The sequence below is a fragment of the Motacilla alba genome, chromosome 10 (genome assembly GCF_015832195.1).
Source record: "Motacilla alba alba isolate MOTALB_02 chromosome 10, Motacilla_alba_V1.0_pri, whole genome shotgun sequence".
In the NCBI taxonomy this organism is placed as follows: domain Eukaryota; kingdom Metazoa; phylum Chordata; class Aves; order Passeriformes; family Motacillidae; genus Motacilla; species Motacilla alba.
The window spans coordinates 990,550-1,009,893 of NC_052025.1; the positions used below are offsets into that span (position 1 = coordinate 990,550).

The window sequence follows — 19,344 nt, forward strand, 5'->3', positions numbered from 1 at the left end:
CACACAACCCCGCATTATTTTTGCTGGCACCTCCCTAATAAATTTTTCAATTCAATTAAATGAGGGGAAAGAGAAAAGTATTGAAGGATTTCATTTTGGGATTTTGATTTTACAAGCTGCTGGCAACTGCCCCTGGGCAAGAGCATACACACGCTCTGTGACAAACTGTTCACCTGACACTCGGGTATTTTGAAAGTGGGAAGGAGCCTCAAAAAGTTCACTGTTGGTGTGTTTTGTGTTTTGCTGGATTTTTTTTTTTTTTTTGATAATTGGAAAGTGAACTTTCCTTCAATTTAGCATATAAATTGAACTCATTTGATTAGTTTTTCTAGGATGTAAAGCTCCTGTCTCATCCAAACACAGTCTGTGCCAGCCAGCAGGTCAGAACTTGACACACTGAGTGAGGAAAGCTCCACCTTCTTCAGACAGCACAGCACAATCATGTCTGCAGTTCATTTCTCAGAGCAAGGAACTCACACAGCCACTACATTCACTTGACAACAGCGGTCACTATTTAAAACCAATTATTATCATTCCCTAAGAAAAGCTTTGACTTCAGCATGCTGAGCATCCTCAACTCCCCCCAGTGCCCTGTGTGCAGAATGAGCAGCCAGTGCCACCAGAAGGACTCCAGCGTGACACAAGATCCAGGGAAGTCACTTCCTTGGTGAAGCTCTTTGAGCACAGCCCAGGTCTCCCCATCAGCCACACAACACAGAAATGGGCCTCCTTAAAAACAGCAGCATTACACTTTTCTCTAAACAGAAAAACATGAATAGATTGTCCCTGTAACAAAATGTCCATTTCTGAAGGGCTGAGAGCTCATGGCAACAGCTCCTCCTTCTTTCTGCTCGGCCACAGGGCCTTGCCATGGTACACTTACTGTCCCAGAATGGAATTCCTCCTCCAGGTGACACTACTGCAGTGGGGTAGGGACTGGTTCTCAGCATATTTCTGGAAGAATAATTCATTCATGTTGTCATCACAGCCACCCAGATCTCGACATACACAACCGCTGCACCTCTTGGCACTGATGTTACAGAGGATCCTGCCTTTTTCCAAAGAGGTAGTTACATACTGCTTGCTGACAATTATTTCCAGTCTCAAAGCAAACAAGACAAACAATGGCACAATTCAGTGATCCATGACATATCTTAGGCAACAACTTAATTATCAGAATGAATGTATTTAAAGCACAGCATTAACAAAAGGAACATTCTAACAACACTTTACCTGACACTGTCTCACAAATGTAAGAATATAGTTTAGGGAGCTATCAGAACATCAACTTGAAGGTAGTATAAAATACTGTGACCAGTAGTAGCAAAGGTGTTTTATTGGCAAAGGAAGTGCTAAGCACGAGCCTGAGCCTTTCTTCACAGATGCCCCTGCCCTGGCCTTTTGGAGAATTTTCTGTCCTTCCATCAAATGCAAATGCTCGTCTCTCCTGAGGTGCTCAAATTGTTATTTTCAAGCCTTGATGTCTTAACACAATTCCCAGCAGTTCTTCTTAGCCTTTTACATTCTGACTTCTGTTTACTAATGCACTACTTCTCCAAGTGTAGTAGCACATCAATTAATTATACAGTCTGCCTAATCAGGTTTCCCCAGGGTTTTTAACAAAAACCCTTTGTATTTCTTAATGATTCCACGAGATTGTAACTATTTTTAGTTCTGCAGTAAAAGAAATGAGTCTGCTGACGATACTATCTCCTAAAAAGGTGGAACTGCTATTGAAACGGTTGATCCAAGCACACTTGGAATGTTGGAGACTTCAGATTTAGTCTGGATCTTATGATTACCATTTCTGTGTATAACATATGCAGTCACCACTTACAGAGACACAAATTAAGTAGAAAGCCTGGAACTGAAGAATAGATGTGACCTACTTATTTTAATATTAAAACAGATACATTCAAGTTAATAGCAAAGTTTCCACTGCCTTCAATACAATTCACCAATTGGTCAATGAGAGTCCAACAATTTCCTTGACCAACTTCCCATGCCCTGTCTTGTCCTGAAAGAGGACATGCTCTACATACCCAAGATCACTTTTGTTTAGTTCTAAGGCAGACATACACAAACTTTCTCTCTAATTTAAGGGGGAATTCAAGATTAAAAAGAATTAAAAGGAAAAAAAAAAAATCCCACCAAATGACAGAACCACAACAAAACTACTAAAAGCACAAATCAGTAGAAATACATCAAGCTTTCACATTATAAAAGCTCAGAAAAACAGTACAAAACAGGTGGAGGACTTCTGTGCCAAAGCTGATTACATATTTGACTGAAATGTGTGTTGTACTAAGAGAGGCCAGAATTAAAAATATTAAGTAGACAGCTGCCTTACTAGAAGAGTTCTTCTCATGGCTCATAAGAGGAGTGTGTGTTGGAGGCACCTCTGGAGATCGCTTGATGCAGCCCCTGCTCAAAGCAGGGTCAAATAAGGCTCAGGGTTGTGTCTGACTGAGAATCTCCAAGAATGGAGACTCTACAACCCCTCTGGGCAACATGACACCGTACATGAGCACTGGCATAACAAAACATCAATCAAAAGGCAAATCTTTCCCTTTCATTAGAACATTTGAGACCTTCTTTTCTCACCCTCCCCAGTGAAATGGCAGCGCTGCAGACACAGCTCCATCCGTCACCCGGGCTGACACACCTGAGTCACAGTGAGACACCAAGTGCAGCCCTGGCATCAGGTAAGCTCCGACGCTCTCACCGAGTGCGCTGGCATGCCGGGTTCTGAGACACTGCTCCTAATTCTTACTCTTACCTATTCCCCAAATCAGAAATGAAGATGTGCCAGAGATCATTTCTACATTATGAAAGCAGTTCTTTATAGCATTCCACGGGGACCTGTCTGCAAGGATGAACTGTATCTCTGCGCAGTTCCTTTTGTCCTGTATTTGTTCTTTGATGTACAAATACACCACAGACTAAGCGGTGATCTCTTTGATGTTGAACTTTTATACTTTATTGCAACTAGCACACTTACAAGAGGAGCTGCCAGTCATTTTCCCTTCCAAACATTCAAATTTCATGAGACATTTGCTTTATGAGTCAGATTTCTTAGTAACTTGCTTTAAGAATTTCCAGAAGAACTGTGCTACTCTTCTGGACTGATAACTCGATTAAAAATCAAGACCTGATCAGGTTTTTCAGGTATTAGAAATTACTACAAGCACTGGCTAATATATCTGAGTATATTTAACATAAAGAATAATTACGTAGTCAAGTATGTATTTCTTCACTCTCTTTTAGGTAATTCTGGATGGCGCTGGAATCCAGCAGTGACCAGGAGTAGCTGCACTGGGAACAGGACAAACCAAGGCATGCAGGCAGTGGTACCTTTCTGGCTACTCTGCCAGCCTCCAACACTTTACAGTCCAGGGACTGCCAGAGGCAGCCTCTGCAGTACAGTTTTTTATAATGCAGCATGTACACATTGAATTTTAGGCTGACAATACCACGGCAGATTAAATGACAAAGTCAGTTACTTCTGCAGCAAAACAGTAATCAACACTGGCAGAAATAACATGTTAGGAAGTGCAAATTTACCACCACTAAATGCTGCAGCTTTCAGTGTGACATAAAAAAAGCATTTCCATTCTGAAGCACTTCTGTGAGGGTTTTTAAATCGATCCTACAAGCTAAAATTCTTTGGAGTGAGATTCTGGTATTCACAAGGTCTCTGCTTTAGAGTGACCTTTACGTTTGGCTATTTTTCCCTTCTGTAAGTATAAACACTGTAGTTGAGAGGGACAACCGAAGAAAATTAGAGTATTTTGGAACAGTGACATCAAGAAGGGAGCATTTCCCCATACTGAGGTCTAGGTTTCCATAACAAAAATCAGTACTGCTACTGATGGTCCTCTCCAAGCCAAGCAGTTTAAAGGTGCATTGTCAGTGTGCTGGCCAGAGAAATGCACCATGCTGGACATTTTAATCTCAAGTTATAATTTTGAAGTGAATAAACCATACAATAATTTTAGATGGTTTCAGTAAGTGAGTAAAAATATTTAAAATTAACCTAATCTGTTAAAGATACTGACTCCTCTTCTTCCAAAACAATTTGCAGCTCAGAAAGAAGTGTTGTTAAGAGCTAGTGAGGTGTAGGCAAGCGAGGGAGCGCTCCAGCACCTGCCATGCCAGGCAGCCAGCCAGGTGCTGCACTCCACCTTTCTGGCTGGGAAAAGCAAAGTTAATCCCAGAAATACCAGCAGATTTTTAAGAAATCTGGACAGAGCTAGCCACAGCAATACCAGAAACACCACATTTTCAGGGCCTTTTTCAGGTTCAGGCAGAAGTTAGTTCTCAGCGCTCACCCAGCTTGTATCATGTGCAATAAAACTCACCAAGAAAAACACAAGGGTGAAATATTGCTCATGTTACTGAGAGGCTTCACACATAGAGTCCAAGGAAGCATCCCATGCGGGAGGCAGGAGAGAGAATTTTGATCCTCCTTGATGAGAACAATAGAAAAATCAATCCCTAATGCAGCTGCCCGAGCTGGGCCCTGCCCAGCCCCGCGGCAGAGCCGTGCCAGGGGCGCTGCCAGCCCGGCTGCTCCCCTGCTATCGCCCGGCGCATCTGGGAGGCAGCAGCGCCCGGGGCCTGTTTGCCTCAGCCATTTAGCAGGCGCCTATGTATATGAGGTTTCTCAAATGAAACATCTCTGGCTCTTTAATTAACCCGTCTGACTTTTTTATTATCTGTTGATACAAGAATCTGGCCAGCAGTTACAAACATCTTTATGTACTCATATATTAAACAAATACTTATTTTAATTCAATAAGGCACCCACGGTAGGAGAAAAACTCTCCCCAAAATTTAACACAATGCATCTCCGTCAATCTAACAATTGCAGGGTGTGTCCCTTTGACAGAAAACAACGCTGAGCGTGAGCTCACCTCCTCCAGCCGATCACAAACAAGCTCCCCTCTCCACAGGGCAGAGGGTGCCCCTGCAGCAAGAGTGGCAAACACACCTCCCCAGCCCTGGAGAGCTCCAGCCCGACGTTCCAAACCTGTACAGGACAGTGGTTTCACTTACATTTATGTGCTCCAAAACTGGTAACATAAGGTCCATCATATGGCAAATTCTACAGGACTCTAGAAGGAGGTGGTCCAAGGAGAGTAAAAAGCACGGGCACTCTACAACAAGCAGCTTTCTGCAGTGCACAAGATGGGTTAATTAATTCTCAAGCTGAGCAAAAAAATTACTACAAATTTACTAGAAAATGTGTGTTTTCTCACAATAGCTACTCTGAAAATCAAACACAGACAAAGATGGACTAATTAATTTAGCCAAATGGGAAAATGCACCCATTATGAGAAGCATTACAGTTGTTACAGGAGGACAGCAGCTACTGCTGCTCCTGCCAAGTAGTTCAGCAATTTATACTGTTCAAATTTTCACCAGAACTAAAGTATGCAAATATCTATGTACAAAAAGGAAACTCCAAATGTTCTGATGACCAGACCACGGATCATTTTTTACTGACTTTCAATTCTCGACCTAGACTAGAGGCTCCAGGTGAAGAGCACCTGGGGCTTAGAGAGAATTTAACCTTCTTTTTGAGTGAGAAACAGATAAATGACCCTTTGAATCATGTCACACTAGGCACAGGTACAAGCAGAGGAGGCTGGACAAGAGAGTGCTCCTCTCTTCAGAACTAGGAGTGAGGTAAACATAAGCTTATGTAAGTTTTAGGCACACTTAACCCATGGCACAGTATCACCTCCTCAGATCCCTGGCAGTCTCACAGGAGGTGTGAATTAAGTGCCACATGAAATGGGAACTTGATTTCTAATTGGATCATGTAAATTGTACAAGGCATTAAACAGCAAACGATACTCGGCTGAAGGGATAAAACTGCTGAGGCAATGAAATACACGAGCTCTCAGTATCTGCAAGAGCTGCAAGCAGAAGCCATTGCCATAATGCATCACTCCCCATTTCATGCTGTTAACAAAATTACAGCGAGAATAGCAAAGACTGTAGGACTTCTAGAACATCAGAGTACACTGCAGAAGACAGCACGCGCAAACGGTGACAGGACCTTTTCTCTTTCTTGGTTGTGAGTGCAGCAAGTATTCTGCACATACCAGGTGCGAGCAGAGGCGGCAGGAGGTCCAAGCACACAGCTCTGGGCAGGGTGCCCGCAGTGCCTCTGACCAGCACCACCCAGAGCTGGTGAAAGCAAGGCTAGCATGCAGGAACACGACCCTGCTTCTCCGGCATCCAGTCTAAATTCCAGCTTGTGGTCCCTTCAGTTTGAAGGAACACTCTGACAAACCCTTTGTCGCAGTGTATCTGTCTACGTAAAGACTTAACGCCACTTTCCCACCCCTTTGTTTGAGAATGATCAACTTCTTCTAAAGTACATAAATAAAGAGTGACGCAGTTGGTTTTATGAAGCATTTTGTCCCAGGATTCAGTGGCAAGAAACAGCACAGTATTTCAAAGAACACAAACAGTACACAATAATTACATGGCTGATACCCTATAAGTATGCTAACTATTCTATTTGCATTGTTCAGAAGGGAAGAGGTTAGACTTATTTACATCCAAGCAGCTTTAATTAAGCTTTGAGATAAATGCTCTTAAAATGAAAGCTGGGATGATTATACCTCTCTCCACATTGATTTTAGCCTAGATGGCTATGTATGCAGCATGACAAAAGGCCCAAAGGCCGGAATCACACGAACAGGAGAGCCAGAGCGAGCGATGGGTCCTGCACCACTCACCATCACACAGGAAAAAAACCAAAAAACACAGTGAAATTTGAAGGAGACTGCTTAGGTGTGGTGGAGCTGGGCCACAGGTGAAAGGGCAGCAGCAGTGGGAGCTGCTGATCCCTGCCAGTCCCCTCTGAGATGAAGTCTCCAGCTGCACTCACTGACAGCTGCGAGAACACGGGCTACACCTGACCCCAGCTGAGCTGGGCAAGCCCCAGACTTCGCTGGGGGGAATCGTGCACTTGAGAGAGCTTTAGGTGTCAGAAGTTCACATTAAGCTGCAGCCAGAGAGTGTGAGAAGCATTACCCACGGCAGACACTGCAATGGCATGGGCAGACCAGCTCTGTGCTCCTGAGTGGCAGCACACAGGCACCAAGAGAGTGCTGGGAGAACCTGAGCGAGATGTCCCAACTGGCATGGCACTGGACTCCGATTTCCCTGCACATTCCATTTGCTCCTGTCATCATGCCTACTTCACCTTCCCCTGGCACTGAAAAGGAAAAGGGAAACAAACGCTAATTTAATTACATTTTTCAGGAGAGTGGAAGCAGTGGTAACCCGTGCACTCAGAGTAGAGTGGTGGTACCTCAGGGGGCTTTCTGCAGTGCATTGAGCTCTCCAGAGAGCTCCCTGCTGCACTAACCCCCACTGTGGAGAGGGGAACAGCACGACACCCCGTGAGTCACTGCCGCCCTCAATCACTCCCTCGTGTTCTCAACAGAAGGTGCAGGCAACTGGGAAACAGCCTGACCTGCACCCAGCTTGCCAACCTGTATTTTGCAGAACTTCCCAGCCTAAATGCCTCTAGCGAGCTACAGACTTTGTTCAGCACAGGCAGCTTACAGGATGAAGCACAAGAAAGTCCATCTCCAGACCCCCTAAAAGGCTTTCTATTTCAACTTTCCAGTCAGTGCCTTTTTTCATCCAACAAGCAGAGAGGTCTGCACTGTACAGGCTCACCTTTTTTCGCATAACTTAGTTATTCTTGGAGGACAGAGGGCTCCCCTCCCCTGCTAATGTTTATTGCAAAAAAGAGAAAAAAACCCCTGATCTTCAAAAAGGAAGAAGACAGTTTCTGTACCATTAGTTATGTGCATATCCCTTAGATATCAGTCCTCAAGGAAAAAACAAACCACAAAAGGAGAGAACTACTGCTTGCTTGATCTCAGGAGTTATCAGCTGTAATTGCAAATTACAGCTCACAGATAAATACAAGAAAGGTGAATACTTTTTTCTTTCATTGTGAATAAAAAAACCCAGAAAAACATTTTAAAATGTATCAAGTCTGACTGTAATAACATTCTTGTCATATGCAGTTATTTTGCACACTACAAAAACTTATCTCCTGGGAATGGAAAAAAAAAAAGAACATGCTGCATCTCAATTTCCTTCAATACTAGATAGAGAATTGCAATGTATCTACTCAGGAGAGACACAAAGATTCGCCAATTTTGATTTCGTACATATAGTTTAGAATAAAATATACCAATTTAGAGCCCTGTATTCAAGACAAAATACCAACAACCCTGATGGTAATTACTACATGATAGTGATCATTTTTACACTGTACTGTCGGCAAGAGAAGCAAGAAAGAAGATTTAAAACTGCTTAAGGTTAAAATTGAGTGCTACATCATCACAGAAAAACTCTCCAAACATGCTAGGCTCTCTGTAATGGAGAATAAGTAAAGAAAGTCTTTTTCACACACAGAGGGGAAGTACTCGACATAAAGAGGACTCAGTTCTTCACTAAGGTCTCTAGACACTACTCCCCAAACTAAAAAATGCAACAAAACTAACATTCAGCTCCCCACTGCAGAGCCAGGCTGCAGAGCTGCAGGCCCTTCCCCTGCACCAAGTGAACCAGCTGCCATCTCCCCCTGACACCCCTCATCAGCTCACTGAATAAAGCACAGGGACATTCCCTATCTGCCGGAGCCCACACCCCCAACACCAGCCTCCTCTATACCCTCCTCTACGACCTCATTCCCTCAGGGAGTCATTTTGTTTGGTTTCACAAAAATAGGGTACAGAAGTCCTTGAGTTGTGTCTGCAGACTGCTTGAGTTTTGCCCCAATTATTCGGAGTTATCCTGGAAGAATTATTTTTAAGACTGCATTGCAAGCCATTGGGAACAGGCTCACCATTTTAGCTAGGCAAGAGCTGTATGTAAGTTTAAGGAGTCTGATCTAGTGAGATGCTCAGCACCCACAGTTTCTGCTGACCTAAACAGGACAGAATCTCCTTATTTGAAACAAGCATCCCCAACCGAGACTTGTACAGAGCATGCAACTGCCTTTGATTTGCACAGAGTGAGACATAAAGACAGATTTCCTCTTTTACTTTTAAATCTCGAGAGCCTTTCAAAGAGCCTGAAAAGTACATTTCAGCAATAAATCTCAAACCAGTCTTATCCTGTGAAATGCAATGCAACAAATGTCTTAGATACAAGCAAGTCAGTCAGATCAGTCATATGAAATTAAAGCAGCAAGAAAACAGCCGGTCAGCTAGCAATTCCAAAGGCCAGATTTTGTTAATATTTAGTCAACAGAAGTTCTGTACTGGAGTATTTGCTAAATTGGATTTAACTTTTAATAGTGCCACAGTGAAGGTAAATTTAAACACGCTTCAATTCGCAAAGCTACCTTTTAAAAAAAACCTATGGCAAGATATTTTTCCATAGACATTTGTTTACCGGTGAAAAACACTGAGTAATTACCAACGTGTTGGGAGGCTGGTGCCAGGATACATGACAAAAAAACACGTCAAAAGGTCAGGCTTGACAGACTGGGAAAAGCTCACCCAAATGAAGCAGCGGTGCGTGCATCCCCGTCTGCCCCCGGAGCAGCCCGGCTCTGCCAGCTCCGCTCGCTGCAGGAAAAGCACCTGGGGCAGTGGGACAGCTGCGGCCCGGAGCGCTGCCTGCTGCCCCGCTGCGGCCCGGCAGCGCTGCCTCCTGCCCCGCTGCGGCCCGGAGCGCTGCCTCCTGCCCCGCTGCGGCCCGGCAGAGCTGCCTGCTGCCCCGCTGCGGCCCGGAGAGCTGCCTGCTGCCCCGCTGCGGCCCGGAGAGCTGCCTGCTGCCCCGCTGCGGCCCGGAGCGCTGCCTGCTGCCCCGCTGCGGCCCGGAGCGCTGCCTCCTGCCCCGCTGCGGCCCGGAGCGCTGCCCGCTGCCCCGCTGCGGCCCGGCAGAGCTGCCTGCTGCCCCGCTGCGGCCCGGAGCGCTGCCTCCTGCCCCGCTGCGGCCCGGCAGAGCTGCCCCCTGCCCCGCTGCGGCCCGGCAGAGCTGCCCCCTGCCCCGCTGCGGCCCGGAGCGCTGCCTGCTGCCCTGCTGCGGCCCGGAGCGCTGCCTGCTGCCCCGCTGCGGCCCGGCAGAGCTGCCTCCTGCCCCGCTGCGGCCCGGAGCGCTGCCTCCTGCCCCGCTGCGGCCCGGAGAGCTGCCCCCTGCCCCGCTGCGGCCCGGAGCGCTGCCTGCTGCCCCGCTGCGGCCCGGAGCGCTGCCTGCTGCCCCGCTGCGGCCCGGAGAGCTGCCTCCTGCCCCGCTGCGGCCCGGAGAGCTGCCCCCTGCCCCGCTGCGGCCCGGAGCGCTGCCTGCTGCCCTGCTGCGGCCCGGCAGAGCTGCCCGCTGCCCCGCTGCGGCCCGGCAGAGCTGCCTCCTGCCCCGCTGCGGCCCGGCAGAGCTGCCTCCTGCCCCGCTGCGGCCCGGCAGAGCTGCCCGCTGCCCCGCTGCGGCCCGGCAGAGCTGCCTCCTGCCCCGCTGCGGCCCGGCAGAGCTGCCCCCTGCCCCGCTGCGGCCCGGGCTCTCCGCAGAAATGCATCAGATTCCAAAAATCCTGTGCACTAATAAGGAAACCAGTGGAGCCGTCTTCCTTAAACAAGTGTTTTTTAATGACTGAATTCTCATTTGGAGATACCATCACTAGAAAGTCCAGTTATATTTCCAATGATTCAAGCACAGACCCCCAAAGCAAAACAATTTCCCTTACAGCCTAGGAACAACAGATTCTACTCATCTGGTCCGTCTTCCACAAAACAGCAACAGACTGAACTTTACATTAACACAGCAGTAGTCAGGATTAGAACCTCAAATGCCACCTTAACAGTAAATACACCTGGGTTGAAATAGCTTAGAAAATTTACATCAGCCTTCCCACCAATGTCTATTTAGGAATGCGCACAAGAATGATAACGCAATTATTGCCAGGTTCCTGTCCATACTTTATAACTCACCAGTGGACTGAACCCTTCTGTCCAGGCCTGATGATGGCACTAGACAAGAACCTGAGCTCTCACCAGCACTGACTGACACATCTCTGTACAAGGCAGGCACCAGAACTTGGAACAATCCCACAGCAAGGAAACAATCTCTCCTGGTCCTGGGCTCCCCTCTGGTTCTGAACTGGCCTGACAAACAAACCCCTGATTTTACCCCAGGGCAGTGTACCTGCTCATCAGTTCAGCACTCAGCACTACTCTCCTTGAAGTCACCCCTGATGCTCCTGCCAGGGAAGACTCTCTCTGGAATAAGATCTGCACCAGTGACTACGCCGGCAGAACGATCAGATTTCTTTGCAAACTTCACTAGCGACTAGGTAAAGCTGCGGTGTACTTGAAGAGTGTCAGCTGCTTGGCTGACTTGCCCATGTTACAAACTAAAAATGCAAGGCTTCCTGGATACTCTACAGCCTCACAGCAGTTGATAAATAATTTCTAAAAGCCCATCAAATCTAGAAAATACTTCAGTCATTAAGAACTTTGATGCTTCATCTCTGCCTGTTTTCTTAGAAATCAGTTGGAAAAATATCCTCTTTCTGCTCTGCCTGAAATGAGAAAGTTTCACTTCCTAACACGCAGCCTGTCTCAAAGACATGCCCAGGCTCTTCCCTGGACTGGTCTGTTCCCAGCACTTTAGGTGTGGAGTGCAGCTCTCCGTGTGTGACAGCTGGCCCTTCTTTACCCACCCAAACCTGGATGCAGGCTCAGGAATTTTCAGAATTGCAGAGACCATGTTTGCCAGAACACTGTGTTGCAAGAAAAATAAAACAACTCACAAATTAACTTCACGTGGCATCAGTTTGGGCTATCTAAACAGCAACAGGAAAGGCATTTACACTCCCCCTTTTTACCAAAAAAAGAAAATTAAACCAAATATGAAAATCCCACACTCTCCTTAAGACCATAATTTTTTGCATTTTAACTTCAGAATGGTGAAAGATTAGAAGACGCCACCACAGAGAACAAACAAAATACCCAATTCACCTCAGATTTTGCATTTTTCCCTTTTACTTTTGAGCTTAAACAAACTCCGTTCCCTATTCTCTCAAATCATAATATTGGCCTGTGGATCTATTATTTCATAGCAGTCAGAGGCCCTTTTAAGACAACGGACAACACATTTCCTCCAGCTGAACCCTGTCCAGCAAATTAGAGAAAGGATAAGAAACCAAGAAAGTTTTTCAATGCACTAGAAAACTAAGTATTATGAAACATGAATTTAATGTACTATAGAAGGAATCTGTAAAAAGTACAAAGACCTAAGCATTTCCATAATAAAGCCACTAGGAATTACACTTTAAAATCCAAAAGCTGGGCTCTGCCAAGATTTTACATCAGTGTGAAAATTTGTTTAAATGAAACTCCTAAGAGAATAAAAATACATTTTCAAGTTGAATTGCTGTAAATCATCGGCCTGCTCTTTTACAACGCACCTTAAATCTCTGTCCAGAAGCATACAACATAATCACACCCCTCAATATTTTTGTGTGTGTACTTCCCACCCTCTTTTAAAAAATTTGTTTATTTAATTTCATGGTTCTAACAGGCTTGTAAGGGATACGCCAAAAAACTGTTATCAGAATATGTAGAATTCTAAAGGGCTGCTAAAATATCCATGTAGTTTGCACTTTAAAAAAATGCACTTCCTTTTGTTACAGATGCAAGTATTTGAATCAACCCAATTACATTTTCTTGCCAAATACATTCAGCAGAGCTAATGATTAATGAATATAGTGCTTTTCTTTTTATTCACATAGGCTTCTCTCCAAGAAAAAAAGGAAGCCGAGTAATTGAAAATTACCGTCCTTAAACACTATGCTGCTACTGGTGTGCATTACCTAGTGCCTTGCAAAGTGGAAAAAAAAGGAAACAGTCTCTAACTAAAGCAAGACTCAATATTCTTTTTCCAAGTAACTAAATTTTTAGAGAGAAGTTTTGTCTAAAATTCATTTTAAACAGCACACATTTAGTATTTTAGCGGGGGCATTTAATTCATATGTCTTTAGATTATCGTGAAAGAATACTCCACATAGGATGATTATTCACTTTAGAATTTTTTCCTGTATTTAAAAAAACCCGAAACCTATGACTTCAAAAATACCACAATGCAAAGCTCTACTGTGCACCTAATTTTATCAGAAAACAGGGCAGACTACAAACGTACCTCTAAACTTTTGGTATCTCATCAAAAACTTCGTTTGACTGTCCTCAGTCTGCCACTGCCCCTCGTTAAGGACTCGAATCCACAAGAAGCGAAAACTCCAGGTTTAGAAAAAAATAAGTTACTAAGTAACTCTGCTTTTTCTTTTTATTCCAAAGCCTTTGAAAGATGAGCAGCGGCCCGAAGACGGCATTTTAGCCCCATCAGCTGCCCAGAGGATGCTGCACGTCCTTTCCTCTTTGCTAGTCAGATTTTACAGAGCACGTTTTCTCCGCGGGTTTGTCGGAAGCCCAAGCCCATCTGGTGTCCGCCCGGAGCGGGCTCAGCCGCAGGCAGCCCTGCCTGCCCGCGGCCGTGCCGGCACGAGGCTCTCTCTCCCCTCTAACTTGCAGGCGCCGCTCTAACGCGCAGCGGCTCCGCCGCGCTCCCGCCGCCACCGAGCCGGGGCCGAGGCGCCCGCGCTGCCGAGAGCCGCCCGCCGCTCGGGGGCCGCCGCCCGGGCCCCGCACGGCCACCGCCGGCCCGGCAATGAGCGGCGCCCGACCCCGAGCGGCGGCCCCGGCGCGGGGAGCGCGGAGGCCGCGACTCCGGCCGGCCCCGCTCACTGCCCGGGCCGGGCTTTCGTGCCTACCTTTCATCGCGGCGAGCACAACGCACATCATTTGTCAGCGGCGAACGGCGGGGAGCGGAGCGGAGCGCGGCGGGCAGGAGGCGGGGAGGGGAGGCGGGACGGGCCCTCGGCGTGAAGCGCCGCCGCCACCTCAGCAGCAGCCGCCGCCTGCCAGCGGAGAGCCGCGCCGCGCCGCCATCCCCCGGCCCATATGAGGCTCCATGTGACCCGCCGACACGGAGCCAGCCCCGGCCCCCCGCCTTGTTTACACCGCTCGCCCCGTCCCTCCCCTGCCGGCGCCGAGGGGCGGTCACGGGGCGCGCCCGGCCTGCAGCACCGCCCCCGCCGCCCGGGGCTGCTCCGCCCGGCCCCGGCACGGCACGGCACGGCACGGCACGGCACGGCACGGCACGGCACGGCACGGCACGGCACGGCAGGTGCCGCTCGGCCCGGGGCTCTGCGGGACGGCCCCGCTGCGGGGCGGGGAGAGCGGGCCCGGCGGCAGAACGGGGCGGTGGCAGCGGGAGCGCTCCCGTCCCTCGGGTCCCGGCCCGCAGCTCCAGTGCGCGTTTGTTTCCCACAGCCCCCCCGAAGTGTTGTTTTAAGTAAAAAATAACCGTGTTGCCGCTACATCTTGGCAGAATGCTCTGCGCTTGACAGTCGCCGACTCGATCAAGCAGGGCGGCACTTACATTTGAAATCTGTCTGGTGATGGGTTCATGCTTTCTTACGATTTACTTGGAACGTCTGAAGCATGATACCACTGCTGGAGTTTTCATCTACTCTATAGCATCAGATGTCACTGTACTGTCAGTTTGTGAGATGAAGTTATACATTCATGGATATACTCACAGCCACACTACAGGAGGGATAGCGCATGACTGAGCACATACAGACACAAAAATAATCCAACCTATTAAAAACCCCACACTTTGCTGAAAATTGCATTAAAAACACCAGTATTTTTTCCAATTCCTGTCTTAGCCACTGGAATAAACTGTCACAAAATATAAAGCCACACCAAAAAATTATGCATTACAAGCTGTTTAAGAGGGGACAGAATATACCATTTAATCTAATTGAATCAGAATGTAAGTATTTAATGAAAATAGGGGAAAACAGTTACAAACAGTAGCCAGAGGAACCATCTTAATATTTGAAACAAACCCCTATATTTAGAAAGCCTTTATGAGATGAGGACACTGAAACAATCTAGTATTAAGTGGCTCTTAATGGCTAATTCTTATGTATTTCTTTAATGAGTTCTTAATACAGTATGATATTATTTAAATGTGATTTGATCCAAGTGTACCTACCATTTATCAGTCTAGTCATTCAAGCCCCATTAATGCAAAATACTGTTTTAAATTTTCCTTCTTTCATGAAACATTAAAACATTAAAAATTCCAAGAGCTCATCTGCTGCAGTACTGTAAATTTAGCAGGTATCTTTGTCATAAAATTTTTCATCTATATTTGCCCTCCTTACATTAAGCCATTCCTACCAATAGCACATGCATAGTGAGATACTGCTCAGAAAATTTACAGTGGCAGACCTGGTCCCAGATGGGTTTGTGCTCGTGGAGTTTCACCTGCAGCACAAGCTGTAAAGTTGCAATGTAGTGAACAGAAACTTACAGGGCATGCTGGACTGAATCAAATCCCACTAACAGTGGTGCTCAGAGCTCTTCAGGCCTGGAGATGCTGCTTTTACTCATGGGCCAACTGTGGAATTTAGATGCAGCCAGAAAGCTTGGAGCATGCACAAAGGAGAGGAATGATGTCTTAATGTATTGTAATGTGGAGTTAGATCTTCGTAAACATTTTGCTCTGACACAGCAAGTAATGTCAGACCGATGGCCTGAAAAATGTCATAGTCCATTAGCACTAGTTGTCTTGTCAGACATTTAACCTTAAGGTACACAGCATTACATTATTACTGATCTGGATTTGTTTCCAGTCCAGCTGAAATGCAACTGGTAATCTGGAATGACATCTGATGTGCTAAATGGCTTCAATAATAAGCAGACAACACAGATTTGCATTCCTACAAATCCCTTACAAAGGATAGTTCATAAAATTATAGAAGATTAGTCATGAGACATTTTAAGTGAGAAGAGCATACCTAAAATAGTTTATTATTTGTTATCAATATCCCATCTAAAGCACTCTGCTGACTTTTCAATATGTAAACACATCCATTTGCACTTGGGGTTATGTCTAACATTGACCTCATCATGAAAACGCCATCCAAAATCCATTTCCTTCCCCATTTACCAAACTACTGCAACAGTGAAAGTCTCTCTGGAGTTCAGACACTGTACCAGTGACAACACAATGTGCCAGTCAAATAACACTGAGCTGAGTATTACAGTACACTTGACAGGCAATTGCTCTCACTGTTTGTGCAGCAGGGTTTCATTTGACTGATAGGAATGCTTCCCAGCTTCCAGAAGCTTGTCTATCCTGCCTGTTCCCTCAGCTTTTGATACCATGAAACACTGCAAGACTGCAAACTCTTCACAGGAGTGAGAAACTACACCTCAGGGGACACTCAATTCTTGCCTTGGTTTCTGCATTCAAAGACCTCCTGAACATGTCAAATATATTTATTAATGGTTCAGACTGAGCAGTGGCCTGCAAACAGACCCTGAGCACGCGCTCATCCTTTGAGCCACTACGGCACAGCCTTAGCACACCCAGGAACTACAAACCTTAGATTGCTGCTTCAGGGATGGGAACAGATCAGGAAACCTTAGCGCAAGTATGGTTCTGTGCTGTGCTGACATAAAAGGTGTTCAGCTTGTCAGCCTAACCACAAGCCTCTGCAACAATCTGAGGGAAACAACTGTTTCTAGTAATCTTTTCAATCCTGCTGCAAAACTGAGAAGTGTTAAATTGCTAACAGAGAAAGGGGAAACACCTATGACAGCTATTAGCACTGGTAATGCAAGAGACTGTTAATTGCGTATTCTAAGCACAGGACAGAAAACACTGAGAAGCCTCCTCCACCTCTTTTTAAACCTACTGAGCAAAGTAATAAATTCAGCTTCCAAGATGAACCAACAACTACTCCTAACTATTTGTTCAAGGACATCCCCAAACAGAAGTAGTTTAAATGCAACTAATTAAACAAAGAGGTTTATGTTGTTCTGACTTGAAATGTCAGTGGAGAGCATTTCTGCAGACTGTTGGGTCAAGTTTTGCCTTCTTGCCTAAGCTGCATGGTTAGGCTTAATTTGGGAATAATTTTGAGACCTCCTTATCACTAAAATTTAAGATTTGAATAGTAAATAGGGGGCACAACCACCACCCTTCTTCCCTACCTAGCATAGAGGAAAAGAGCCTTCTTAAAAAAGAAAATGTGTCATGTAATCACCCCCTGTCTGAAGGAGATTTAGCCACACAAGGGTGTTATGAAGCTGAAGCTGTCAAACCACTCTGAGGTACAGCATTTCCCCAGTGCTCTATCACTGCTACAAACACAACTGCATGCAAACCTCTTGCAGGGCAAGGGTTCTCCCTTGGAGGAGCAGGGAGAACCCTCCCTTGAAGGGTTTCTCCCATGGAGGTGAAAACCTACTTACTGGGAAGGAAATGTGATATAAGAGCACTTCAAGAAATCATCCAGAGCCTCCACATTTTCAGCTTTAGCCAAGCAGCTTCTTCACTTCTTTTAAAATGACCTACAGCTGGTTTTACATATTTGTTTTCACTTATAAAATGGGCTTAGACTGGCAGTATAAATCTACATAATTCTGCATATTTTTAATTGTTTTTCTGAAGTCTTCATAGGCTTGCAATGAAGTAAGTTCTTTAAAATGTTTAGGAAATCTTATATTGATTCAAATAGGCAGCAGTAACATTCAGAAATGCTCAAATGCTTTTCAGGACTTCAAACATCTACAGAAAATGTTGAAAATTTCTTTTCAACATTTAAAGAGCTCCTCTGAGGAGTTAAACTCTGCCCAGAGATGGTGACAACAGCTGCTGGTAAATGGGAAGAAGCAGGTGATACTGAAAGCAAAGCCTTTCTCCAATTGCAACCCAATCACATGTCCCACTATCAAGGGAAGCATTCAACTCCCAGCTCATATTAGTACTGCATGTCTAGATGTGACCAAAGTTTAAAACCTACAACAAATTCCAAGCCTCAGAACACTCTGCTTGTACCCTTTTGGCTTCTTACTCAACAACAGCCATATGTGAAACCATGCAGGTGCAGTGATCACAACACCCTTGTTTACCAAATACACCAAAAACCCAGCGTAGGGAAACTGCAGCTCTAGATAATCTTTAAAACAACAATTCACAATTCTGTCCACCCTGTTGGCTATCAATTTTTAAGTGGCTTCAACTGATATATGCAACACCCCCAAAAAGAAAATCATTGCTCCCTAACATATATCCCCCTCTAGATTTAGTAGTATTTTAGTCTTCATTTATTTCTAGCCCTCCAAGTAGCACACTGTTGAAGATGAATCTAACTCAGGTTGTCCTCATTAAGCTGCCTCTTTTTCATCTATTTAAAACTGCTACTATGCTGACCCTGCAATCATTCCATTCTGCTTCAGACAAAATCCCTGCCTCAGTTCCTGCTGAGGAGGTGTGCTTCTGTGCCTCGTGGGCCAACAGCTATATGTCTTAATCAAGTCGTTTTAGAGATTACCCCACAACTCCCAATTAAGTCCTTTGCTATCCCCAACTGTTGAACTGCTTGCTGTGCTTTGCCAAACAGCTGCTGCAGTTCTGCACCTGGTGAAATGAAGCATGAGTTGACAAAATGTTTTGGGGTTCTCCTGGATGAAAGGTAAGCCCAAAGTCATTATTATCAGCTAGGCATGCTGTTAGTAGCAAAATATTTTAAAGACCTAGTCAACTGAATTTTCACCCAGCTTCCTCTCACCTTGAAAGGCTACCATATTTGCTGCTTTTCAGAATTTAAGGTAACAGCAGTACATTTGGAAATAAAGTGCTTAGAAAGATGAGATTATCACCAATTCATCATCTGCCACCAATTGCAAGTGGGGCCATGGAAAGAATACAAAGTTATCAAGAAATAGATCAAACTGGACTTGGTAGCCTCCCACCTAAAAAGGCATTATGAAGTGACTGGTATTGGATTACTGCTCATGCTGCCACTGCAGAGTCCCTGTTTGATCTCACAAAGATTCTCATTCACACAGTTTTGAAGGATCAAATCTTCCTGCAACACTCTGACATTAATGATGCCAAAAAGCAGGAGTTGTTTGAAAGCTGTTAGAGCTCTCTTTTTCATGCATAATCTTACCAGGGTATTTGGCCAGAGTTGCTTGCCAAACCTGCAGCTATGTATTGTTCTGTATATCCCTTTAGGTGGGGAAAAGTCAATAGACAGTGTATAAACCTACTGCTGATTGGCAGCAGCACAAAGAACAGCAAGATACTAATTATCCTCTAAGAAGTAATTACGAGCCCCTTGTTTAAGGATCCTTGCCATATAATAATTTTTCAGAATAGACAGGCTCTCCAAAGAACCACCTTTTCCTGTAAATCAACAGAGAGAGAATCATGCTG

The 19,344-nt window shown here is 45.6% G+C and overlaps 1 protein-coding gene across 4 annotated transcripts in view; it reads right to left on the minus strand.

Moving 5' to 3' along the window:
• The window catches only part of RORA (RAR related orphan receptor A), a 364,473-nt gene that overhangs the window by 58,374 nt on the left and 286,755 nt on the right, over nt 1-19,344 (minus strand). The window contains exon 1 of one of the 4 annotated variants that reach the window (XM_038147683.1): nt 13,811-14,135. The exons of 2 other annotated variants lie outside the window; for them this stretch is intronic. In XM_038147683.1, coding sequence (XP_038003611.1) covers nt 13,811-13,841 — 31 coding nt within the window. In that variant the 5' untranslated portion in view covers nt 13,842-14,135. One more of the 4 variants, XM_038147684.1, reaches the window with a different exon arrangement.